Here is a 23781-nt window from a genome sequence, read left to right on the forward strand (position 1 = left end):
CTGAGATATTGGGTTACAGTCAGGGAACATTTCTGCGGTTCATAAAATCTCTCTGGTCTGTTTCTCTTGCCTGTGGAAGATGCAGATGCTGTGGTTTATGCTCATGGACAGGAAATGGAGCCTGTTCCTCTGACTCCAGAGGGGGGATGCTTTGAGAACTTGCCTAGCATGCATGCTGCAGTCATAGCTAGGGAGAGACAGGACTGTTGCAGAGTCACTCTGGGGGAGGTGGCAGCTCTGCCAGGCTAACATCACTGAGGGGTTTGGGACCCCACTTCCCTCTTCAAGCTCAGATGCCAAGTCCAAACAGAGGGGCTTCACTCTCAACTAAGGAAACAAAGAAAGTTTCTGTTGTTATATCCCCCTTTTCATTTCTAAGTTTGTTAATTTGGATACTTTCTCTGTGCCCTTTGGTCAGTCTGGCTAAGGGTTTATCTATCTTGTTGATTTTCTCAAAGAACCAGCTCCTGGATTCGTTGATTCTTTGTACGGTTCTCTTTGTTGCCAATTGATTGATTTCAGCCCTGAGTTTGATGATTTCCTATCTTCTACTCCTCCTGGGTGAATTGGCATCTTTTTGTTCCAGGACTTTCAGGTGTGTCATTAAGCTGCTAGTGTATGCTCTCTCCATTTTCTTTTTGGAGGCACTCAGGGCTATGAGTTTTCCTCTTAGCACTGCTTTCATTGTGTCCCAAAGATATGGGTATGTTGTGCTTTCATTTTCATTAAATTCTAAAAAGTCTCTGATTTCTTTCTTTATTTCTTCTTTGGCCAAGGTGTCATTGAGTAGAGTATTGTTCAGCCTCCATGTGTATGTGGGCTTTCTGTTTTTTGTTGTTGTTGTTGTTGCTGTTGTTGTTGTTGCTATTGAAAACCACTCTTACACCATAGTGATCTGATAGGAGGCATGGGATTAGTTCGATTGTCTTATATTTGTTGAGGTCTGCCTTGTGTCCAATTATATGGTCGATTTTGGAGAAGGTACCATGAGGTGCTGAGAAAAAGGTATATTCTTTTGCTTTAGGGTGAAATGTTCTATAAATATCAGTCAAATCCAATTGGTCCAAAGCTTCAATTAGTTTTACTGTGTCCCTGTTCAGTTTCTGTTTTCCCGATCGGTCCATTGAGGAGAGTGGAGTGTTGAAGTCCCCCACAATTATTGTGTTATGTGCAATGTATGCTTTGAGCTTTAGTAAAGTTTCTTTTATGAATGAGGGTGCCCTTGCATTTGGTGCATAGATGTTCAGGATTGAAAGTTCTTCTGGGTGGATTTTTCCTTTGACCAGCAAGAAGTGTCCTTCTGTGTCTCTTTTGATGACTTTAGATTGAAAGTCAATTTTATCTGATATTAGAATGGCTACTCCTGCTCATTTCCTGTGACCACAAAGAAGGCTCCATCACTGAGCCACATCTCTTCCTGTACAAGCAGAGCAGCCTCTCTTCTCTGGATATAATTTTGGCACAAAATATTGTTTAGTGCTTTTCCAAAGAAATGATTGCATCAGTCTGAAAGTAAAGTGCAGGGTAAACGTAGCCAAATTGTTGAGATCCCTGGCTCATCTGAGGGTGTGTCACAGCCACAGGAACAACTGGCTTAGAGACAACACACCCTCCTCTGCTCCCCCCAGTTCCTTGTGTGCTCCTCTGGTCTTCTCCCCCAGCCTTCTTCCCTTAGCTCCCTCCTCCTTTCTTTCCCTCTCCCTCCTCCTATCTCCCTGCCCCTCTTTTCCCCATTTCTCTCTATTTTCTTTCTCCAAACTTCTCCCCCTTCTTCCCTCTCTCCTCAGTCCTCTCCCCTCTCTTCTCTCTCCTCAGTCCTTTCCCCTCTCTCCTCAGTCCTCTCCCCTCTCTCCTCTCTCCTGCCTTGTCTTTTCTCTGCCCACTCTCCTCTCCTATCTCTCCACTCTCATTTCTCATCTCTCCTGTTTCCTCTCCTCTCTCCACTCTCCTTTTTCCTCTCTTCTCTCCACTTCTTCCTCTGTCTCCTGTTCATTTAAAATCCACTTTCACCTTTACACACCTGAACAAATGTTCAGAGGCTAAAAATAGACAGTCATAATTACCATAATTGCAAACTTCCAGCTATAGTTCATTAGGATGCCTGTGCCCCCCCCCCAATACCAGGTGTATAAAGAGGAGATGAACCCCTAGACATTCCCGACAACCACTCCCAATGTCCACAACAAGCCAGTCACCAGAAATGTAACCTGTACCCCTCACCAACCTGCACAGTGAGGTCCACGCATTTGCTTGCTCCACACAGCCTGACAGCCCACATGAAATCTAGTGCAGGTGTCAGAGACAGATACTACTCCTTCTTCTTCCCACCAGGAGGCCTTCCAAGCTTCAGGTACAAACCATTATACAGTTCCCTGGCAGGGCTGAGAGAACCTTCCCCTGTGTGTGTCCTTCTACCACAGGTTCTCATGGATTCATGACTTCTGCACTGCACCAGATATCTCTACTGCTTCCTCTCCACCAATCCTCCCCACGCCTAGCTTCAAGCACCAAATGAACACAGATGATTTAAGATTTCTAAGATTTGTCATCAAAGGGCTAAGATAGGACCTGTGTTACAAACTGCTCCAAGGTTCCAGAGCTCAGCCTAAGAAAGTGGCTCAAGTGCAAAGTGCAGTCAGGGTCCACACCCATCCCTGGCTCCGCTTCTGGTTTGGTCTGTGACCGAGCATATCGCTTCAAATATCTGGATCTTTGTTCTCTACTATGAAAATTGGCTTCTGCAACAGCACTTCCTCCATGGTAGTAGGGAGCTCATGATGTAATACTGCCACCCAAGTGCCCAGAGCACCTCCTGTGGGCATTCACAGAAGCAGTAAGGGCAGCAGATTAGGGTACAGTGCAGGCCACATGGGAGAGCTAAAAGATGATCAGAGCACCAGCTGGTCCTCCAGACTCAATGAATGTTTTCTTTTCAGCCTGGAGAACAGATAAGATGGCCTTCATTGTAGCTCTGGGGATCTTGATGGCTGGGATCTGTCCTGCTGTCCTCTGCTTCCCAGATGGCACATTGTGAAGGGACACTCTATTCCATGAAGACCAAGTCAACAGGACACAACTGGACAGTCTCACATTGGCCTCCATCAACAATGACTTTGCCTTCAGCCTCTACAAGGAGCTGGCTTTGAAGAATCCAGATAAAAATATTGTCTTCTCCCCACTTAGCATCTCAGCTGCCTTAGCTATTGTGTCCCTGGGAGCAAAGGGCAACACTTTGCAAGAGATTCTAGAAGGTCTCAAGTTCAATCTCACAGAGACCCCTGAGGCAGACATCCACCAGGGCTTTAGGCACCTCCTCAGCATTCTCAGCCAGCCAGAGGACCAAGTACAGATCAGCACAGGCAATGCTTTGTTTATTAATAAGTGCCTACAGATCCTGGCAGAGTTCAAGGAGAAGGCAAGGAATCTGTACCAGACTGAGGCCTTCACAACAGACTTCCAGCAGCCTCATGAGGCTGAAAAGCTCATCAATGACTATGTGAGCAAACAGACCCAGGGGAAGATCAAAGGACTGATCTCAGACCTGGATGAGAGGACATCCATGGTGCTGGTGAATTACATCTACTTTAAAGGTGAGAGTGGTGACTGCTTGGGAATTGGAGGGAGAGGATCTTGCCTGGATAGTTTGTGTCCTTTATGCTGACCACTGTAAAGGAGGTGGTCAAAGCCTTGCAGACATAGGTACCTAACTTCTTGGTACTCACAAACCTCTTCTGAGATGTTTCTGGACAATGGTTGTGTTTCCTGGTACATGCTAAAGAGGAGCCCTGAGCTCTCAGTCTACAAGGGCTGATTATTGACTGTGAGTTAACCTTAGTTACAAGCAGAATACCATACCTCATATGTCCGGTCCTAACTGTTGGTCAGAAGCAATGGCTACTCCCTGCATGGCTATTTCCTTAGGATTCCCACTGTAGGCATTTCTAATATGTCCCTATAGCAGACGTCCATACCTGCTGGGGAGCTTCTGTCGTTAGGAGGGTCTAAGTGGGATGGGGACGTCGTGATCAAAAGGAGCCTAGACGAATTGGAGAACATTATACTAAGTGAGGTAACCCAGTCTCAAAAGATCAATCATAGTATGCGTTCACTAATAAGTGGATATTAGCCTAGAAAATTGGAATACCCAAAACATAATCCACACATTGAATGATGTCCAAGAAGAATGGAGGAGTGGCCCCTGGTTATGGAAAGACTCAGTGTAGCAGTATAGGGCAATACCAGAACAGGGAAGTAGGAAGGGGTGGATGGGAGAACAGGGAGGAGGGAAGAGGGCTTATGGGACTTTCGGGGAGTGGGGAGCCAGAAAAGAGGAAATCATTTGAAACGTAAATAAAAAAATATATCGAATAAAATAATAAAAATGAGTCTAGAGACAGTAATTGGAACAGAGAAGGTAGCATAGCCCACAACTAGTGAAGAGCCCTGTAGACGGTTACTGCGCAGTACTTCTCCTCTGAGCCATTTCTGTAATTAACTGGTCCTGGGCATGGAGAAGCAGAGACTAGGGAAGAGCCACTAGAGGTGGGGATGTGTCACCAAGGCAGTGTTCTGGGTTTAGTGTCTGACTGCTTTGTGTAATACTGCTTTTGTAAAATAACTACTGACTTAGCATGAAAAGTCAGAATTCTCAAGACATATTCCTGAGCCAGAGATTCCAATGAGACTTAGATTCAAAATAGAGCAAAGTGACAGACCTGAACAGAGAATGCCTAACAGAAGTCATGATGTAAACTTGGGTGAATGTGGAGCTGATTACAGTTAGTCCAGGACAGAGGTAGGGCAGGTCTGAGCTATAGACAGAAAATCAAGGTGACAATGGAGAGAAATATAGGACAGGATGTCAGAGCACAAGAGGGCAGGAGGACAGAACACAGGAGGACTAAGCACAGGAGGACAGAGGACAGAAGGACAGAGGACAGGAGGACAGAAGACAGAATGGCAGAGTGCAGGAGGACAGAGGACAGGAGAATAGAGGACAGGAAGACAGAGTACAGGGGGACAGAGGACAGAGAATAGGAGAACAGAAGACAGAGGACAGGCAGACAGAGGATAGGAGGACAGGAGGACAGGTTGGCCCCAGAGCTGCTGTGGGCAGGGTATGGTGGAGGCAGAGTGACATCCTGAAGGGTTATCCTGAAGGACATGGCCCTCTCAACTCTCCCCAGGACTTAGGATCAAGGCTGCTTGGTGTAGAGTTGGATGTATGTTTAGGTTCTGGTAGCAGAGGCATAAACTAGAAATCTGGGATAAACCTGAGCTGGTCTCTGTGATATGAGGAGACCGTCACAGACCATGTGTATGATGAGGACTCATTACCCACGTCTGAGCCCACAGTCTGTGGGTTATGGACTGCTCATCATATAGGAGAACTTAGACTTTTTTCTCCTATTTCCCCTAAAAAATGTCCCACAAGGCATTGCCTTCTAAACATGGTTCCCCTGAAGAAGACGGAACCTTCAACTCTTCCCAGGCTCCAGTCTCACTACCTTCCATCTTGTCTCTCTTACACACTCTACCCCAGATCCCTAATTGTGTCAGGAACTCAAGTACTGAAGCTGAGCTTTTAAGGCTCCCCTGTCCAAACCATGCCTGGAAAAAATTCTCATAACTAGCAACTTGATCAACTACCAAGCTTTATGCAAATCAGCATATGCCACACTAAGGTGCACTCGGAGTGACTGAAGATGGATGGATTGCTGTCACAACTCAAAGGCTGATCATAAATGAGGAGGAGGTGGGGTGTTTGTCCTGCTGCTATAACATGATCATTTTCCTCATCCTTAGGCAAATGGAAGATGCCCTTTAACCCCCGTGTCACATTTGAGTCTGTGTTCTACTTAGATGAGAAGAGATCTGTGAAGGTGCCCATGATGAAAATTAAGGCCCTCACCACACCCTACTTCCAGGATAAGGAGCTGTCCTGCTCTGTGGTGGAGCTGAAGTACACAGGAAATGCTAGCGCCCTGTTCATCCTCCCTGACCAGGGCAGGATGCAGCAGGTGGAAGCCAGCTTGCAACCAGAGACCCTGAGGAAGTGGAAGGACTCTCTGAGGCCCAGGTTTGTGTCCTCAGGACCCATAACTGGCCTGGATCCCTGTCCTTCTGTTACCTGACGGCCAGTGACCTTGTACCTCAGAAACACTAGAACCCAGTGTAATGGTGGACAGTCCCCAGGTGACAGTTGAACTTGAGTTGAATATCCCTCTGCTATGTATTTTGGGCCATGAGTTGCTGTCAATGTTGTTCACAAGATGAGATCAGGAAAACAAGGAGCTGAGGTTTCCTCCCTCCAACAGGCTGTAAGTGACATGGCATCTAGAATGAGTAGGAAGGCAGAGGGAATTGTGATGATGGACAGGAGATGAGCTCTGAGAAGCAGCTGTGCCCTGTCGAGCCATCTCATCTTCTCAATGCTCATCAATCACCATACACACAATAAGACTTGAAGACCTACTATGTGCCTTCTGATGTAGACTCTGACAGTTTATCAGAGACTGAAGCCCAAATGTATCTTTGAGGTTCCTCTTATAAGTTGACAAAGAAAGAGTGTAGGAGTGAAAATTAAATTAATCATCATTTAGTAGATTAAATGTGAGAAAGGGTGAGTTAAGAAAGGGTGTGTCCAAGGTTTTAGGAAAGCTGGAGTCTGATGCAGTCAGCAACTTTAAATAGAAGGCTCGTTACATATTCTAGGTTAGCCATGCCAGGGGAGGATTCTATTTGTGGATTTAGGAGGAAAACATTCTGTCAAAGAACAGCTAGGACCCAGTCAGGTTTCTTGTCCACTGTACACACTCTCAGGCCCTGATGGATAATTAATGCATGAGGAAAGTCAAGTCTTCTAGGCATGGGTGCGAAGAGGGCTGTCTGTGGAGAGGAGCTGTAGCAACAGGGTGGACTGAGGAGTCCACAGAGTCCAGGGACTCTTACTTTGCTATTTTTATTCTCAGGAAGATCAATGTGCTCGACCTGCCCAAGTTCTTAGTCTCCACTGACTACAGCCTGGAGGACGTCCTTTCAGAGCTGGGCATTAAGGAAGTCTTCTCCACACAGGCTGATCTGAGTAGGATCACGGGGGCCAAGGACCTGAGTGTCTCTCAAGTAAGACAAGAAACACAGGGTGCTTTGCCTTGGATCCAGAATATGAATGGTGAAGGGCATGTGGGCATGTGGGCATGTGGGGGCAGTACATGTGTGAGAACTCCTACATTTCTGTGGTCCCGTAACAAATGTACATCCTCGTCCCCTGTACATAAGCTCACCAGGAGACCACTGTGAGGAAGGACCTGTACTTACCTTATAAAACCATAGATACCAACCTGTGCTGTACAGCAGGGTACCCACAATACACTGCAGGACCACTGACAATATACTGTAGGACCTTCCACAATTCACTGCAGGGTCTCCCACAATACACTGCAGGGCCTCCCACAATTCACTGCAGGGCACCGACAATACACTGCGGGCCTCCCACAATACTGCAGGCCAAATCACTTCAGTTTTAGCCTCTATACTGCAGCGCTGGGAAAGTACTTCTTGACCAGCACACAGAATATTAACAGTAGAAGTAACAACAAGGAATCTCTGGCAGTTCTGATGAACACTCCCAAAATAGGAGAGAAGGTGCCTTAGACGCTCATACTACATTTCTAGGTGCATCGCCTCTCACTGTCCAGTGTCCACTCAGAGCCCTGGTCTCAGATCTGTACCAGCAGGACACGGCAGTCTGGGAATGTGAAGCCATGGGTTGTACACTGCTGCTGTATATATTCCAAGGAGGCTGGAGCAGGAGGGATAGAGAGCCCTGCACTGGCTGCCAGCACCCTGGCTATTCCCTCAAAAGAAGTTGGACACTGCCTGTGAGGAAACACCAACCACTGCCTAACTCCATTCTCCAATTTGTAGTGGGTTTGGGGGCAGCACAGATTCAGACACTGAGCAGACCAAGGCATGTGTCATCTCCGACTCTGAGCAGAGACTTGGGAAATCCATGGTTAGAGCTCATGAAAGGAACAAGGAAACACCAGCGACGAGGCCTACTCTCTCTCACTGCTTGCTCCAGACCCCTCTCCTGCCCTCCCTGGTCTCCAGTGAGTGATGTATTTTCTCCCAACAGGTGGTCCACAAGGCTGTGCTGGACGTGGCTGAGACAGGCACAGAAGCAGCTGCTGCCACGGGAGCCAATTTTCTTGTTCATAGAAGAAGAACAACTGTGTTGTTCAACAAGCCATTCCTGATGTTTGTCTCTAGGACAGATGTTCACACTACCCTCTTTATGGCCAAAGTCACCAACCCTAAGTGAGACAAAAGCTCTCCAAGCTCTGAATATTCTGCCCAGGACCCTGGAATGGAGCCTGCATGTGGATCTCTGTATATATCCTGGAATTCATGCTCTGATTGGCTGTTGCAAAGGTGGCTTAGACAGTGACATTGACTGTCTCTGTGGTTGCCACATGAATAGGAGCCTTTGAACTGTCAGTGTCAGGCTCTCAGGCCTCTTGGGAGCATCTGCGCATGTTTCTGAACCTGGAATCTGTCTTTACTCCTCTTCCCTGGTGACTCCTTCTTATGTTGTCTGTACCCCAAACCTAGGCATTGGAATACAGCCAGTCCCAGCATAGGCTCTGAGCACATCTGCCTTCAGTTTTGTATAGATAAATCCAGTCAATATTTTATCTTTTGTCCTATCACCTATAAGAAATTGTTAATTCCCTTTTTATAACCTTTAGTTAGTTGTTTTACAACCTTTTAGACTGTGCTTTGTGTAGGATAAATTCTGGTTACTAAGAGAAATTAACAGATGACACATGGGAGGCTGACAGAGTTCCCATTGCAGTTTTGACTAGCAGAAAAGGACCTACTAGCAGTCCCACTAAAAAAGAGCTTAATAATCACTGATATAATTATAGCAAATTTTACAGGATCATCATTAAGACTTAAGAAGTCATCTATTTGTCTACAAAGCATCACTACAAGGCACTACATGTTCATAGATCTGCTCAAAAGGGGTAGGCTAATACCTAGTGATTGTTATACATGTTTAATAACAATAGGAAAAGCATATTAATAGCAGGAATCATTCCTAAAATGAATTCTTTTAGGCCTTGCCTATAAGAGCAAAGTTTTCTCAGATTAATACAAAGATGACCATCTCAGAAAGATTGCCTGCTAGTTATTAGCTTGTCCTATTATGACTTCTGAGAGATGCCCCAATTATTTTATTTACCCAAATTTGAGGATTTCATCCTAGGGATCTGTCCCCCTGCCTCAGATCACAGGCACTTCCCTGACCTAGCTCCATCTCCCACTATCAGAAAATAATTCCCCTGCAGTAGTGGTTCTTCTGTGTTGGGGTTATTTATTGCCAGAACCTATTATCATGCCAACCCATTTCCTGATGCCATTGTTCCATGTGACCTTAGGCAGTCTGGAACTTTCTGGAGTCTAATTCATATCTGTGTCAAAGGATCCAGAGAAGGTCAGCCAGAAGCTGAGCTTGCCAGAAAGCCTCTTGTCATCAGAGCCCCCTCCATGAAGAGGACCTGTCTGTTTCCTTCTGTGCATGGTCATCTGCCTTGGTGTATGTCCTGGCTTGTTGATCATACTGAGGCTTCATTCTCATTATATTAACATTCATATGTTCATCATACAAAGATGTGTGCTTATATTCATACATTCCTGCATTCATTCATTCATTGCTGCTCTGATATCTATCCAGAGGAAAAGTCTGGGTTAAGTGCCTTAATTACTGGCTGTTACAGACTGTGGGTCTGCTGTGGGATAACCAGGGTCCTCTGGTCTAGGAAGGCACAGGTCTGGCTGAGATGACAGAGAGAACAAACCACACACACACACAGAGGTGGTTGGAATCTGAATGTATTTTGGAGCTCTAAGGCAAGGATTTTTATACAGGAAGAGTTGGTATTACCATTTCAAAAGATGTAGTCAGTGAGGCAGGTACAATTATCACAGCCATTTAGTACAAGGAAATGCAAAATCAATCAGGTACAAAGTTTCTCAAGTAACAGATACAAAAGATCAATTTACAGATGCCATCAAACTTCCCAATCAGAATACAGAGTCACTCATAGTTTACAGTAAACCTTCAAAGAGTTTGAAGTTTCTTATACCACCTGGGTCTTTAACAAGTTCTTATGAGAAAACCTTATCTACATTTAGCCTTCTACCTTGTAAAACAAAACTTCCTGACTTAATCAATGCTTTCAGTACCAGAGTGCCAGAGCCATCCTCATACACATATGCACAGCCATAAAAACCTGCATGTAGTTGAGAGGTTGTAATTATATAAACAACTATGAGGCAAAGCATTGCAATTCTTAAAAGGGAGTTTGGTGGTTAGTGAATGGACTTCAAAGACCAGATTATCAGCCAGGCCATAGGAATCCCCTTGAAGAGGGAAAAGAAGGAAGTCAGGGCAAACTGCTACTTGAGAACTACAGGCCCATCTTAAATAGCTAGGATGTAAGAGAATATAGCAAAGTGCCAGGTTAGATTTCTGCTTCTAAATTTACAGAGAGTTCCATTATTCCCAGGAGACATTTCTTTTTTCGTCTCTGTCTGTAAAATATCAACTTTACAGACTTCACTGGGCCACCACAGCATCTGGCTTTGGGTCTTGGCTCTGGGAGGTGTGAACAGAAGCATGGAGATTGTGATGGTGCATAAGCTACTGCATAGCCATGCTGGTGATAGAGCATCTCAAGTCTAGTGTTCTGCCAAGCACTTATGCTCTCCTGCTTACGAGTGTCTTGTTGGGAAGGTCTGGTTGTAGACAATGCATTTGCCCAGGCTTTCAAATTTCAGAGCCTTTGAGTCACACCTGCCTTGCTCAGTGAAGCTCAGTGAGAAGCTGCTCCCTTCCCCACTGAGCCCCTCCTTAAGTGGACGCTCAGCAGTCATGGCGGGAGGCATGGCCGCCTGAATCTTCCTGGCGGGAGTCATGGCCGCCTGCATCTTCCTGGCAGCATCTGTCCTGGCAGTCACCCTATGTCTCTGTTAGTATGGGAAATGGCAGAGAGCTGGTCAGCACTTTCTGAGGGGAAGGCAAATGCAGTGTACTAAGAGGAAGGCAGAGGCATGGTGGGTAGGGAGCTCCAGCAGGCTGCCCTGAGGAGGAGCCTCTCTACTGAGAAGTCTAGAGGAAGGGAAGGGGGAGGGGCTTCAGAGGATGTGGGCACATGCTGAAGGCCACAGGACAGGGGGAGCAGGCATCACTGTCCCCACCTCCCACTGCCTAGGGTGTGCAGCTGGAGAGCATGGGGACTTTTGGTTCAAGGTATGTTTTTTCCTGTGAGGAAGTAAAGGAGAGAGAGGGGAAGGGGCCTTTCCTCATTCACCTCTCTCTCTCTCTCTCTCTCTCTCTCTCTCTCTCTCTCTCTCTCTCTCTCTCTCTCTCTCCCTGTGTGTGTGTATGTGTGTGTGTGTGTGTGTGTGTGTGTACACAGGAGTTGAGCTGTGGTGGACTGTTTCATGATGATCTGGCTGAGACATCCTGGTCCCTTGTCCAGTTGAAGTGAATTTTTAAATGAAACTTGCAAGGAGCTGCAAAGACTCAGCAGGAGAGCATGGCCTACACAGAGGTTTGTTTGCAGCACAGTAATTGCAGGCTGGACTTCTACAAGTGCAGAGGTTGAGCAGAGCCTCCACCTGGTTCAGCGTCCACAGCATACACATGCTGAGGACAGCAGCCCTGCCCTGCCCCTTCACATGACAGCTGGGGAGCCTGGGCACTTTGGGACAGGTTGAGTGGTGAGCATGAGGCACAACAACCTCTTGCTTGCTGTTTAATACACTCTTGATCCTCCTGCTCCAGGCTTCCATGACGATTACATCCAGGGACACTCACATCCTGAGCCGCCAGTGTCACCTCTGCTGGCTCCCTTTGTGCACTGCACACTGTGGATGCCTGCTGCTCATGCCTGGGGCAGAGCTGCCTGTGTCCCTGCTCTTGTCTTAACAGAGGACTGTGACTGTTAAAAATGTCCTAATGGCTCATCCACACTAGGTCTGGTACTTACAACACTGTCATGGGAATTACATATCAACCTAATGATGGAAAAGGATCAGTCAGTAGGGCTTGACACTCAGAAGCAGAAAAGTGAGTGTGTAGTTTGAGGAAGAGGATAAACCTTATCCACTGCATCCCTGGTCCTTCCATAGGGGGGTTGGGGATAGGGAGGGAGTAAAAGTGACCTGGTTGAAGAAACTCAGAGAGAAGTCTGCAAGCCAGGTGTCCTTCTCCACTATCTTGCTATCATTTTATCTGCATGACATCATGCAATGTACACATACATATATCACATCATATGTACATATCACATTACATATATGTGATATATATATATCATATTGTATACCCATGTCATATACACATCATATATCCATATCACATACTTATATGTGGTATGTAGATATGCACAGCTATTGCCTCTTATATATAATAGTGTTTCTATACCTCTTTACCCCCCTGGAAGGCATTGAAGTAAATGCTACACATTCTTGAGTTCCAAGAAATTTTCAAAGCTGCTTGATGATGGTGCGTGTCTTTAATCCCAGGTCTTGAGAGGCAGAGGCAGAGGAATCTCTCTGAGGTCAGCCTGGTCTACACAGTGAGTTACAGGAAATCCTGAACTACATAGGGTAATTCTGCCTCAAAAAACCAACCAATCAAAACCAAAAAGGATTGTCCTGTTTCCCACCATATAGACTCAGGTGACAAAGGCACATGCTGAACTCCATGTCACAGTGACATTTACTTCTGGGAGCTCATGTTGTGCAGCCGATGAATATGCAGGGAGCTGGGGCTGGGTAGGGTGCAAAGCACAGGCCTGTCCTCAAGGAACAAAAACCCTCAAATAGTTTGTCAGTAACAGCAAAGTCAAAATATTACCCAGGACCAGAGTGAAAATGTTGCAAATTATGCCCACAATCCCACAATCATCATAAGATGGATTTTCCTTTTCTAGAGAGCACTGAAATTTGAACTCAGAGCCTAGCATATAAAAATGCCCTAGCTCTAAATCATCCTTGAGCAGGTGCTTAATGTGAGTCTGTGTGTTTGTGAATGTGTATGTGTGCACAAATGTACACAGCCATCTTCATATGTATGTGTGTTTGTATGTGTAAACATACATGCATTCATACACATATACATATATATTGACACAGCACCTCACTAGGTTGCCTTACTGATCTTAAGCTCACTATCAGGTATTTCTTCCTTAGCCCCAGAAGGTGGAATGTTTCAAAGGATAAAATGCACTTCTGTTTCTCCTCACTGTGAAAAGGGCAAAGCCAGGGAAGTGGCAAGGAGAGAAGGCAGCTGTCCAAGTCCTCCTCAGCCAGCCTGGGGTTGACTCAGAGGAGCTCTGCTCCCCACTCCCAAAGGCTCTGGGTGGAGGCTGGTATTCCCCACTCCATACTTCACAAAAGTTCCCAGTGCAGCTGGGCCTTCCCTCTGAAGCCCGGCCCTTTCACATCCTTAAAGCTCAGAGAATCTCCCCTCAGGACTCACATTTCATTCCTGCCTGGGCTGGTTTTCCAGTGTCTAGTTTCAAGCTGTTAGTGACTGCTGAACAGACTTCATATCCATTGATGAGTCACACGCCCTCCCTCCCCATAGCTCCTGACAACCATTACAACACTCTCTATGTACACGAATCCCCCTGGTCTGGATATCACATGACTATGGATCACACTCACAGGCCCTACTGTGTCTGGCTCTTTCCCTGTGAGCACATTGGCAGACTCACACACAGGGCAGCAGGAAATGGCTCCTCCCTCATTTGTCTAATGCAGTAATAGTGTGTGTCCTGAGCAAGCTCTGCTCGTCCACTCATCTGTTGGGGACACTGAGTCACAAGCCCTTTGCGGACGATGAAGAAGCATGGTGGACACTGGCTGCACTGTCTGCCATGTCCTTGCTTCCTGTTCCTCTGAGTCCCTGCCTACAGCTCAATTGCTGCATCAACCTTTCCTGAGACTGCACCATTCTCCATTTCTACTGCTGCACAGCAAGGCTTTGCATTCTAGCCCCACAGGGCTGTGACAACCATGTGTCACCTGGGAAGACGGTGCTCTGCTGAGGCTTCAGTTGTGAAGTCACTTTCTGGTGTGGCTGAAGAGGCCACAGAAGTAGGAGAGTGCAAGAAATTCCATTGGTTCAATGGATGTCATCATTCCAGTCACGACTGTTCCTGTCGCTCCTGATATGCTCCGGGGTGGATAGCCTCTGACTATTGGTGTGCATGCGATCATGTGGAAAGTACCTCTGTTGTGTACGTTGCTTAGAATTACAAGATAATCAGTTGTCATGTTAAGCCTGGTAAGCCTTCTGACAGAAGCAATGTCGGAAGGACAAGACGCACGGTGTTTTTGAGAGCCTCACATCAACCCATTCCACAGCTACTTCCTGTTGTTAACTCTATGGCATGCTGGGTCTTTCCCTTTAGAGGGCTTATCACCTAGACTATAATTGCAAAGGGGCTGAGACCCCTGGTTCCCAAGAAATGAGGAGAAATAAACTTTGATATCTAGGTTCTAGACTCCAGGAAGAGGTGGACTCAGAATTTGACCACAGGTTTCAGACACACCACATGGACAGATGAGAGAGATTCAACCCCAGGATCCTTAGATAGCTGGGCTGAAGTCAGAACGGATGGACGGATACAGTAGGGTCATGTCACTATTCGTGGAGTGCATGTGAGGTCCAGATCAGAGCCTTGACTGACTGTTAGGCACATTGTCATTGTGGGGACACTTGGCTGCTGTCAATGGATGGGTCCCTTCTTCTCTCATCCCACGGTCCTATGGTCTCAGTGCTCACTGGGAAGGGAATCCTGTGTGTGATTCTCTGCTGACCACAGGTCCACCTGTCACTGTGTGTTCTCAGGTGCCTTGAAGCTCAGGTGTCTCAACCTGGATGGGCAGCTTTCCCTCTGGCTGTGTTTCCAGGCTCACAGGATTCTCCATGGTGACCCAGCACTGAACACAAATGCACCTTGGCCCCCTCTCCTCCACTGTCTAGGTACTAATCTGGATTAGCCCTTGAACTGAATCAGACCCTCCTCTCTCCATGACCCTGATGTTTGCAGGAGCTGTCCTCAAGGACAATCCCTACCACCTGGGCCCTGCCCATTTCTCTGCACTGTAGCCACTCATTTCCAAGACATGAGCGGTGTTTGACCCTTGACCCCTCCAAAGTTCCCTGCAGGTCTGAGTGTTTGAAGGATCTTACTGGGCCAGGCTCTTTGCCATCTAGTGTCTGTGATGCTCTTTTGCTAAACCAACCTCATCTTAGATTCATATAAATGGCACCATTGTTCTTTGCCATGCACAAAATCTTCATCCTGGTCATCAGACCACACCCAACCCCTCCTTCTCCTCCTCCTCCTCCACCTCCTCCTCCTTCTCATCCTCTTCCTCCTCCTCCTCCTTCTTCTCCTCCTCTTCCTCCTCCTCTGACCTCAGCACATAACTCCCCTCTTATTCTAAGGTCTCTTTGTGTGCTCTCTGTGAAGCACCAAGAGTCTTGTTTTATCCTCCACCTGCCAATCCCAACTGTGGTGACCCCATGATCAGATACCCTGCTTGGTGAACTTTGTCTCTGTGGCATCAGAGAACTTGGAAACCATGATGTCTTGCTGTGTGTCATGGGGTAAAGACGAAGCTTCTGTGTTAATCAGTTTCCTCGTCCATAAAGGGAGCTGATTGAACACTGCCTGGATACTTTCTGTGCAGGTATTCATTTATTGATCCTTTTCTCCTCCCTTTCATTTTGGGTGATGAAGGTGGAACTTTCCAGCTGTCCTGTGAGGTTGGTCAGTTTGGAATAGAGAGAGAGGCTACTACTCTGCTCTGGTTAGGAGTGCTGGGGGAGAGGAGCTGGTGTGAGCAACAGGCGCCACGCAGCTGCAGAAGTGAGGGCTCCAAGTACATGGACAGAGTCAGGAGACCCTGCAAGAGCCACTGGGTGCAGACTGTAGGAGGGAAAGAGTGGGGCAGAAACTGGGCACCAAGTGTTCCAGATGCTGCAAATAGACAGGGCAGAAAGTTCCCATCTTGTGCCATGTATGAGTTGTCCTGTAAGCTTGCACAGTTCCACCAAAGCTAAAGAAGTGGAAGGCAGACATGAACAGAGTGTATCTGGACAATGGACCTACCTGCTGGGCTCAGGCTTTGGTAGAGGCAGGTAAAGGGGAGTAAACATGGGAGTGGAAGAAAGGCAGAGTTCAGGCTCAGGATTATGAGCTAGTGTTGCCAAGAGGACAGGGAGCCTGACACAGACCATGCACAGGCTCCTGTGATGGGTGACTGCTAAAGTTAGTCAAGGTCACTGTTTCATTACAAGGAGGCCACAGCCTATCAGAGGATGGAAGCCAAAACAGCACATCAAGACTCAATCTGTTAACTTGGAAAGAAGTCCCGCCACTTGGGAAGTTCTACTTTTCTAAAGGGTTGATAACCTTGCCCATAAAATGGATAAACACATGACCTAGTTCTAAAACAATGTACAGGAATTTCCTCCTCAAAGCTAACAAATGTAGGTTTAATTTTTGCAGGCAGGAAGTCTTATTCAACTATTGTGGCAGCAGCTGCTTCTGTGTCTTTCTCAGCCATGTCCAGCACAGCTTTGTGGACCACCTATGGGGAGAGAAACACATCAGTAACTGGAGACCAGGGAGGGCAGGAGAGGGGTCTGGAGTAAGCAGTGACTACTGGCCTCACTGCTGGGGAATTTCTTTGCTCCTTCCATGAGCTCTAACCCTGGATTTCCAAATCTCTGCTCGGGGTGTGAGCTAGGGCACACCCTGGTCTGCTCAGTGTCTGAATCTGTGCTACCCTCAGACCTCTACAACAGGAGGATAGGAGCAGGCAATGCCAGGCATTTCACCACAGGCGGCCTCACAAGAGCCCCACAGGGAACAGCCAGTGTGTTGGCAGACAGTGCTGGTTCTGTTGAGGTTTGGTCTTTTGCTATCTATTATAAAGCTCAGTGTGGGCCCCCAGGACCAGGTTGTTCCAGAGAAGATAGAACATACATGGAGAATAAGTGAACCTGCCCCCACGTTATTTTTGTTGAGTAAATAAAGACGCCAAAAACCAATAGCTGAGCAGAAGAGACAAAGTTGGGGTTTAGGTTCCTGGGCTTGAGGTCCAAGGAGAAGGACAAGGAAGAAGCAGTGCAGGAGGAGGAAGGAGAAGCCACCACCATGGGTTCACAGTCAAGAGAAATATAAAGTCTTGAAGTATATAAAGAGAGAGCGATATAAGCATATTTATCCACAGAGATATTAATACCCAAAGACAGGAGAGATATAAAAAATGATAAACACTCTTTAAGGAATGAAGGGGAAAAATTAATTCAGGCCTTTGATCTCAAGGTTTAGGAAACAAGGGTATGGACACAGAATAAAACTATTTTAATAAATAATAATGATCGTAACAATAATAATTGTTTTAATTATTAAAATGAAGGTCGTTATAAGTTCGAGGTTATATGGTATTACAGATCCTCTGTAGAGCGACCTAAATAAAAAGGAGCTTGTAAAGTAAAGTGAGTCTGTCTTTGCTTTTGATGACTTTGGGTTGCTGGACCAAGCAGAGGGGCTCTGCATTTTTATTAACAGGAAAGAAAAGAACAAAAGAAAAAGGAAGGATAAGATTTGACAGAGGAAGAGTCCTTGAAGATCTTGGCTGCAGACAGGAAGCAAAAAAAAAAAAAATCAAGACCAAACAGGACAGGTGACATGATTTGCTAATCCCTCTACATAGGAATGACCTATGGCATGAATGAAGATTTATTACAACTTGGTTATTAATTAAACTAATTCGTAAAGGGACAGTTACTTTCACCTGATCAAACAAGGAACAAAATTTTCTCCTTAACTGATCTGTGTACCTTGCACATTCCATATAAATGTCTTTATAGAACTAAATTTTGGTTATAAGGTTCATCTATTACAGAATGAAATATCAAGAGAGGGAGCCTGGCATGATTAACCCTTTATTGGTAGACAGAATGCTGTTGAAAAAGGAGAAATGGTTGCAGGATGGTCAACTTCTAAACTCTGCCAACAAAGTGTTGGCTGGCCAAAAGAGTTAAGAGAACCCAGATGCAACATAGTAAGCAGTAACTTGGAGTATCGATAGGAAAGTAGATTCTAATAGAGTAGAGGCTAGGCCACTGCACAGCTATTGTGCTGTCTAAGGTTTATTGTAAATATAAAAGGTTGGGTGTGTGTTTCATCCAGGAATTAAATGGCTAAGGTGAGGTAGAAACCTCAGCCGGGATTAAATAATTTCTGCAAGTTTCAGCATCTCTCCTGCTCCAATCACTTTGTGAAATACACCAGCGTTGCACAGGGCATGGCTTCAGGTTTCCAGACTGCTATATCTCGGTGGTACAGATCTCAGCCCAGGGCTCTGCGTGGGCACTGGACAGAACACTAAGCACGAAGAAGCTGTGCACCTAAGGATGTGGTCTGAGGGTCTAAGGGCATCTTCTCTCCTATTCTCAGGCTTTTCATCAGAACTGCCATTGATCCCTTGTTATTACCTTTACTACTAATAATATAGTGTGCTGGTCAAGTAGTAATGGCTGAGCCCTGCATTGAAGAAGCTGAGGACCTGAAGTGCATTGTGGGAGGCCCTAAAGTGGATTGTGGGAAACCCTGAAGCACAGCACAGGATGGGACCCACGTGGTTTAAAAACAAGCACAGGAACTTTCCCTACCATTGACTTCGTGATGAGTTCAAGTCCAGAGGGTAAAGAGCATACTCCAAGAAGGAGTATCTGGGTCCGATTTATTTCTTCCACAATGAGGGATCTCAGGCACGCAGGTTTTCTCACACATTGAACATCCCCACATGCCCACATGGCCTTCACTGTCTACATTCAGGACCCAAAGTCAATGGCCCTTGTTCCTCATCTTTCCTGAGAGACTGTTAAGTTCTTGGCTCCAGTGATCCCAGACAGCTCAGCCTGTGTGGAGAAGAGTTCCCTGATACCCAGCTCTGGAAGGATGTCTTCTAGGTCGTACTGTTGGGATAAGGAGAACTTGGGGAAGTAGAGCTCATTTATCACCCTGAGAATAAAAGAGAAATTGAGGAGCCACTGGAACTCTTGCCCAATCAACACACCTTATGTCTCAGGAGCAGCATTCTATAGCAGCCCTCTCTCTCTGGAGAAGAACCTTCTTTCCATCCATACCTAGGCCATGTGATTTTCCTCTTCCTAATGCATTAATTATTGTTCCATGCCTAAGAGTGCTGGCAGTAGACAGGCAACCTTGCTGGATACTAGTTGTTCTTGTCTGAGAATGTTTTCCTCCTAGATTCACAAAATGCAGCCCTTCCCTGTCATGCTGACACTCGGTCATCACCTAGTGACCATTCCGTTTAAAACTCCAGCTTTCCTTACCCTTGGTTGTCCTTCTTTAACTTATTAAATAATGATTAGTTCCCTTTTCATCCCCTACTGTCTTTTCCTCAATTACAAGATAGCCCACAAGGTTGAAATTTTTTGTTTATTCTTGGGTGATACTCTCTCAGAGCGTCAGTCAGAGCATGGCACAGAGTAGGTCTTCTAGTCACCACTGCCCAGATGGTGAATGAATGGCTGATAAGGGGATGAGACAGCTACACAGGGCACAGATGATTTTGAAAGTTCATCTCCTGTCAATCACAATTCCTTCTGCCTTCCAAAAAAAAAAAAACAAAAAAAAAAAAAAAAAAACAACACACACACATTCAAGACTCCTTGTCATTTACAGCCTGTTAGAGACACAGGAAACCTCAGCTCCTTGTTCAAGCTAAATTCATTTTTGTCAACAACAAAATCCATGGTAAAATAAGACTTCAAACAACTGAGACAGAGGAGGGGAATTCAACTCAACTCCATCTGTCCCCTGCTGACCAAGAAGCAACCAGACATTAACACACGGCATGCCAGGCAGACATTCTACTTTTCTCGTGACTTTTCCCCAGTTTCTACTTCTCCATGCTCCAAACCAGCTCATGACACAACAGCCTCAGGGGGAATGGCCTGTGTAGGAACTGCCCACAAGGCTCCTCATAGTTTTAGGTTGTATTTTCTCCTTAAGATTAATGTCCCTAGGCTTCTTTGGGTCAAGAAGTCCCAGCCCAATGGGACCCTGCTGGAGACTGAGGCTATCCAGACGGATAGATACCTCAAACAGGAACATATCAGAAATGCCTGTCCTAGGCAGATGTAGGGATTCCATTTGTGTACTGAGTAGCCATGGCTTCATCCTACTCAGATAGGACTGGCAGTAGAAGATATGGCATTCTGCTAGTCAGTAAGATTAAGTCACAGCCCAGATGAGCCTTCATAAATTGACAGCTAAGGTTTTCTGTTAGGCATGTCCCAGGATTTACATCAATATCTAAAATTTAAAAAAAAATTATCAGAGGAGTAGTAAGGAATGTGGGTATTAAGTAGGTAGACACACATGGCTCTGAGGATGGGAGTTACATCCTCTCGAGTGGTCAGTGTAAGGACACAGGTTCCCAGCCAACATCCTCTCCCTCAATTCCCCAACCAATGACCACTCCCACCTTGAAAGTTGAGGAAATTCACTAGTACCATGGATGTGTTCCTATCAAAGTCTAAGACCAGTTTCTTGATCTTCCCCTGGGTCTGTCTCCTCACATAGTCATTGATTAGCTTTCTGGCCTCACTAGGCTGCTGGAAGTCAGCTGTAAGGCCTTGATCTGATACAGAGACCTTCCCTTCCCTTTGAACTCTGCCAAAATCTGCAGGTGCTTTTCAACAACCATGGCACTGGCTATGCTGATCTGTCCCTGGTCCCCTGGCTAACTGAGCCTCTGTAGGAGGTGCCCAAAGCCGTGATGCATGTCTCCCTCAGGGGTCTCTGCGACATTGAACTTGAGACTTTCTAGAATCTCTTCCAGGGTCTTGCCCTTTGCTCCCGGAGACAGGGAGGTCAAGGCAAATGCAATGCTAAGTGGGGAGAAGACAATATTTTTATGTGGATTCTTCAAAGCCAGCTTCTTGTAGAGGCTGAAGGCAAAGTCAGTGTTGATGGAGGCTAATGTTAGACTTCCAGTGTACTTCATGGTCTCTGTGTATGTGGACTGCAGTGTCCCTTCCCAATGTGCCATCTGAAGAGCAGATGACAGCAGGGCAGATTCCTGCTAGCAAGAGCCCCAGAGCTGCAAGAAGGCCATCTTCTCTGTTCTCCAGGCTGAAAGGAAAACATCCTTTGAGTCTGGAGGACCAGCTGGTGCTCCGACCATCTATCTCCTAGTTCTCCCACCTGGCCAGCAATGTGCCCTGCTCTGCGGCCGTGCCTGCCTCTGTGCCTGCCCACAGGAGGTGCTATGCCTCTCAGATCGCATTACTACATCATGAGCTCCCTACTACCATGGAGGAAGTGCTGTTGCAGAAACCAATTTTTCTATTTAAAAGAACCAGAAAGGGGAGGGGCAATTCCAGCCTCACAGATAAAGGGAGAGAAAAAAAACCAGAGCGGGGCACAAGTCATGTGTAATCTTAATGTCTCTTCTCCATTTCTAGATTGGCATAAGGCCCCATTAGAAGGCAGGGAACGGCCTTCCTCTGCACTTGTGCCCTCTCCTATCCATAAGCTGTGAAGGAAGGAACCTTGGATGAAAGTTTTAGGCTATGACTTAACCTTACTTCCAGATTTCATATCTAAGAAATCTCAATGCCCTGGGCTAAATCTAGTGCATGTTTCTGGGAGTAGGGAGATTAATTGAGAGAAAACACTGGAGACATCTGTCTCAGGGATAAAGCCCTGTCTCCCCTGAGAATAGCTATTAGAAGGACCAATAGGGAGAGGTCCTTTCAACCCTGCCCGGGTACAATGTGGCCTCAGGCTTGGAAGGCCTCCTGACAGAATGAATAACAAATGTTGTTTGTGTCTCTAAGTTCCTGTCCCAGACTTCAATTCATCTGTCTTGGTGGCTGTGTGGTGGCAAGCAAATATCTAGACTTCTCTGGGCAGCCTGTTGTGTGACCCAGTGACATAATTGACAAAAGTATCTGGATCATCACAGGTATGGGAGTGGATGTGGAGGATGTCCAGAGAGCTAACTCATCCATACTCCCCTGCAGTAGTGAGCACAGTTGAATCTTGTGATCATGGCAAACATGGCTACCCAGCTGGAGCCTTTGTCCATGCTGTACTGGAGTTCAGATGGGAAAGTAGATGAGAGAGGAGTGGAAAGGTGAGGAAGGACAGGGAAGGGAGGGGACAAGGTGGGTTATGAGAGAAGGAGGAGGGGGAAGTGCAAGGAAGAGAGGGCAGGACATAGGAGGGGGAAGAGGGAATAGGATGAGGGAGCCCGGGAAGATGGAGGGAGAGGAGACAGCAAGAGTGTATGAGAATGGAGAGCTGGGGAGAGAGGCGTTAGAGCCTTGGCTCATGTCCCCAGGCAGTGACATGTCTGCAGAGGAGCCACAGCTTCCGGCTGCCTTCATCCTCCATCAGAATGAGGCATTTAACTGTTTTAATCCAAAGTGATTTCCACAGAAAACAGGCTAGTGTGATTGTGAAGGAGAAGACCTGGCTCAGAGGCTGAGTTGTTGTCTTCATTTCTTCTTCTTGGCCATAAATTTACCAGGACATTGTGGTCCCTGTCCCCAAGGCATCTCCTGTCTGATGTGAGCATGGCAGTGATGTCACCTCTCCCAGAGGGACTCTGTAACAGTCTTGTCCCCTTCTGGGCCCTACATCAGCACCCGGGACTAGGCAACATCTCAGTATTTCCTCTCTGTCAGAGGAGCAGGCTCCATTCGCTTTCCAGGAGCATAGCCCATGGCACCTGCACCTTCCATACCCATGGAGACCCAGACTAGAGAGAACTTTTTTATGCATTACAGAAATATCCCCTGACTCAACCCCAGTTCCCTAAGAATAAGTTCTCACCTCCCCCAAACCAAGACTGCAGGCCATAGTAACACAACTCCTGGGAAGGCTCCTTCATCTGTCCCCAAAGAGAAGGTTTCCAGGGCACTACCTGCAGAGCTGAAGCCAGTGGTCAGTATCAGTTAGGTGAGTCCTGAGTGTGGCTTTGCTGCCTTCCCGGAGTGTTTTTTTTCCTCCTGCACACTGATGCCCATTTATATGGAGGAGGAAATGCAGATCTAGACATACTGTGCTCTGTGCTCAGACCGGAGATGGACAGACAGGAGGGTTTGTGGTGAGAATGACTTACAGGCTCTATCTTGCAGAAACACCTCCTGGTGGGAAAACCCCTAAAAATGTTCCAAACAATAGACCCAGTGGACGTCCCATTGGTGGCTTCTGTTTCTATAAAAGTTCAAAGGTCAGTATGGAACAGGCGAGCATTCAAGGCAAAAAGACAGGGCACCAGCCCTGACCCACTTGTCACCAGGAAGAGCTGCAGCTAACCTTTGTTCTGGAGTTCCCAAGTCACTTCAAAAGAAAAAATACAACTCTGTCCATGCACCTTTGTTTCTTTATGGAAAAACTACAGATTAATAATCACATGTCTCAATGCTGACAGGCCTTTGCCTGCATCTATATTACCATCTTTTCTGCCAGGATCAGGAACATTCTAAGCAGAGATGTGCTCTACACTGTTTGGCTAACAGATTTTTGAAAGGAAGACACCTGTGCTTGACTTTCAGATCTGAAAGGACTGCAGAGACTGACTGGCTGACAAGAATTTCAGCTCAGTAGAGAGATTGGAGCCTTGCTTCTATCCAGA

The 23781-nt window shown here is 46.5% G+C and overlaps 1 protein-coding gene and 1 pseudogene across 1 annotated transcript; one reads left to right on the forward strand and one right to left on the reverse strand.

Moving 5' to 3' along the window:
* The first annotated feature begins 2953 nt into the window (after positions 1-2953).
* On the forward strand, positions 2954-8323 carry LOC127687853 (serine protease inhibitor A3C-like). Its single transcript, XM_052186692.1, is given in 4 exon segments — positions 2954-3590; positions 5806-6079; positions 6972-7122; positions 8138-8323. Coding segments are annotated over 4 exon segments (1248 nt in total).
* An 8288-nt stretch (positions 8324-16611) lies between these two features.
* Positions 16612-22676, reverse strand: LOC127687817 (serine protease inhibitor A3B-like; annotated as a pseudogene).
* Between the last annotated feature and the right edge of the window lie 1105 nt (positions 22677-23781).

This window comes from Apodemus sylvaticus, chromosome 6 (assembly GCF_947179515.1).
Source record: "Apodemus sylvaticus chromosome 6, mApoSyl1.1, whole genome shotgun sequence".
Lineage (NCBI taxonomy): Eukaryota > Metazoa > Chordata > Mammalia > Rodentia > Muridae > Apodemus > Apodemus sylvaticus.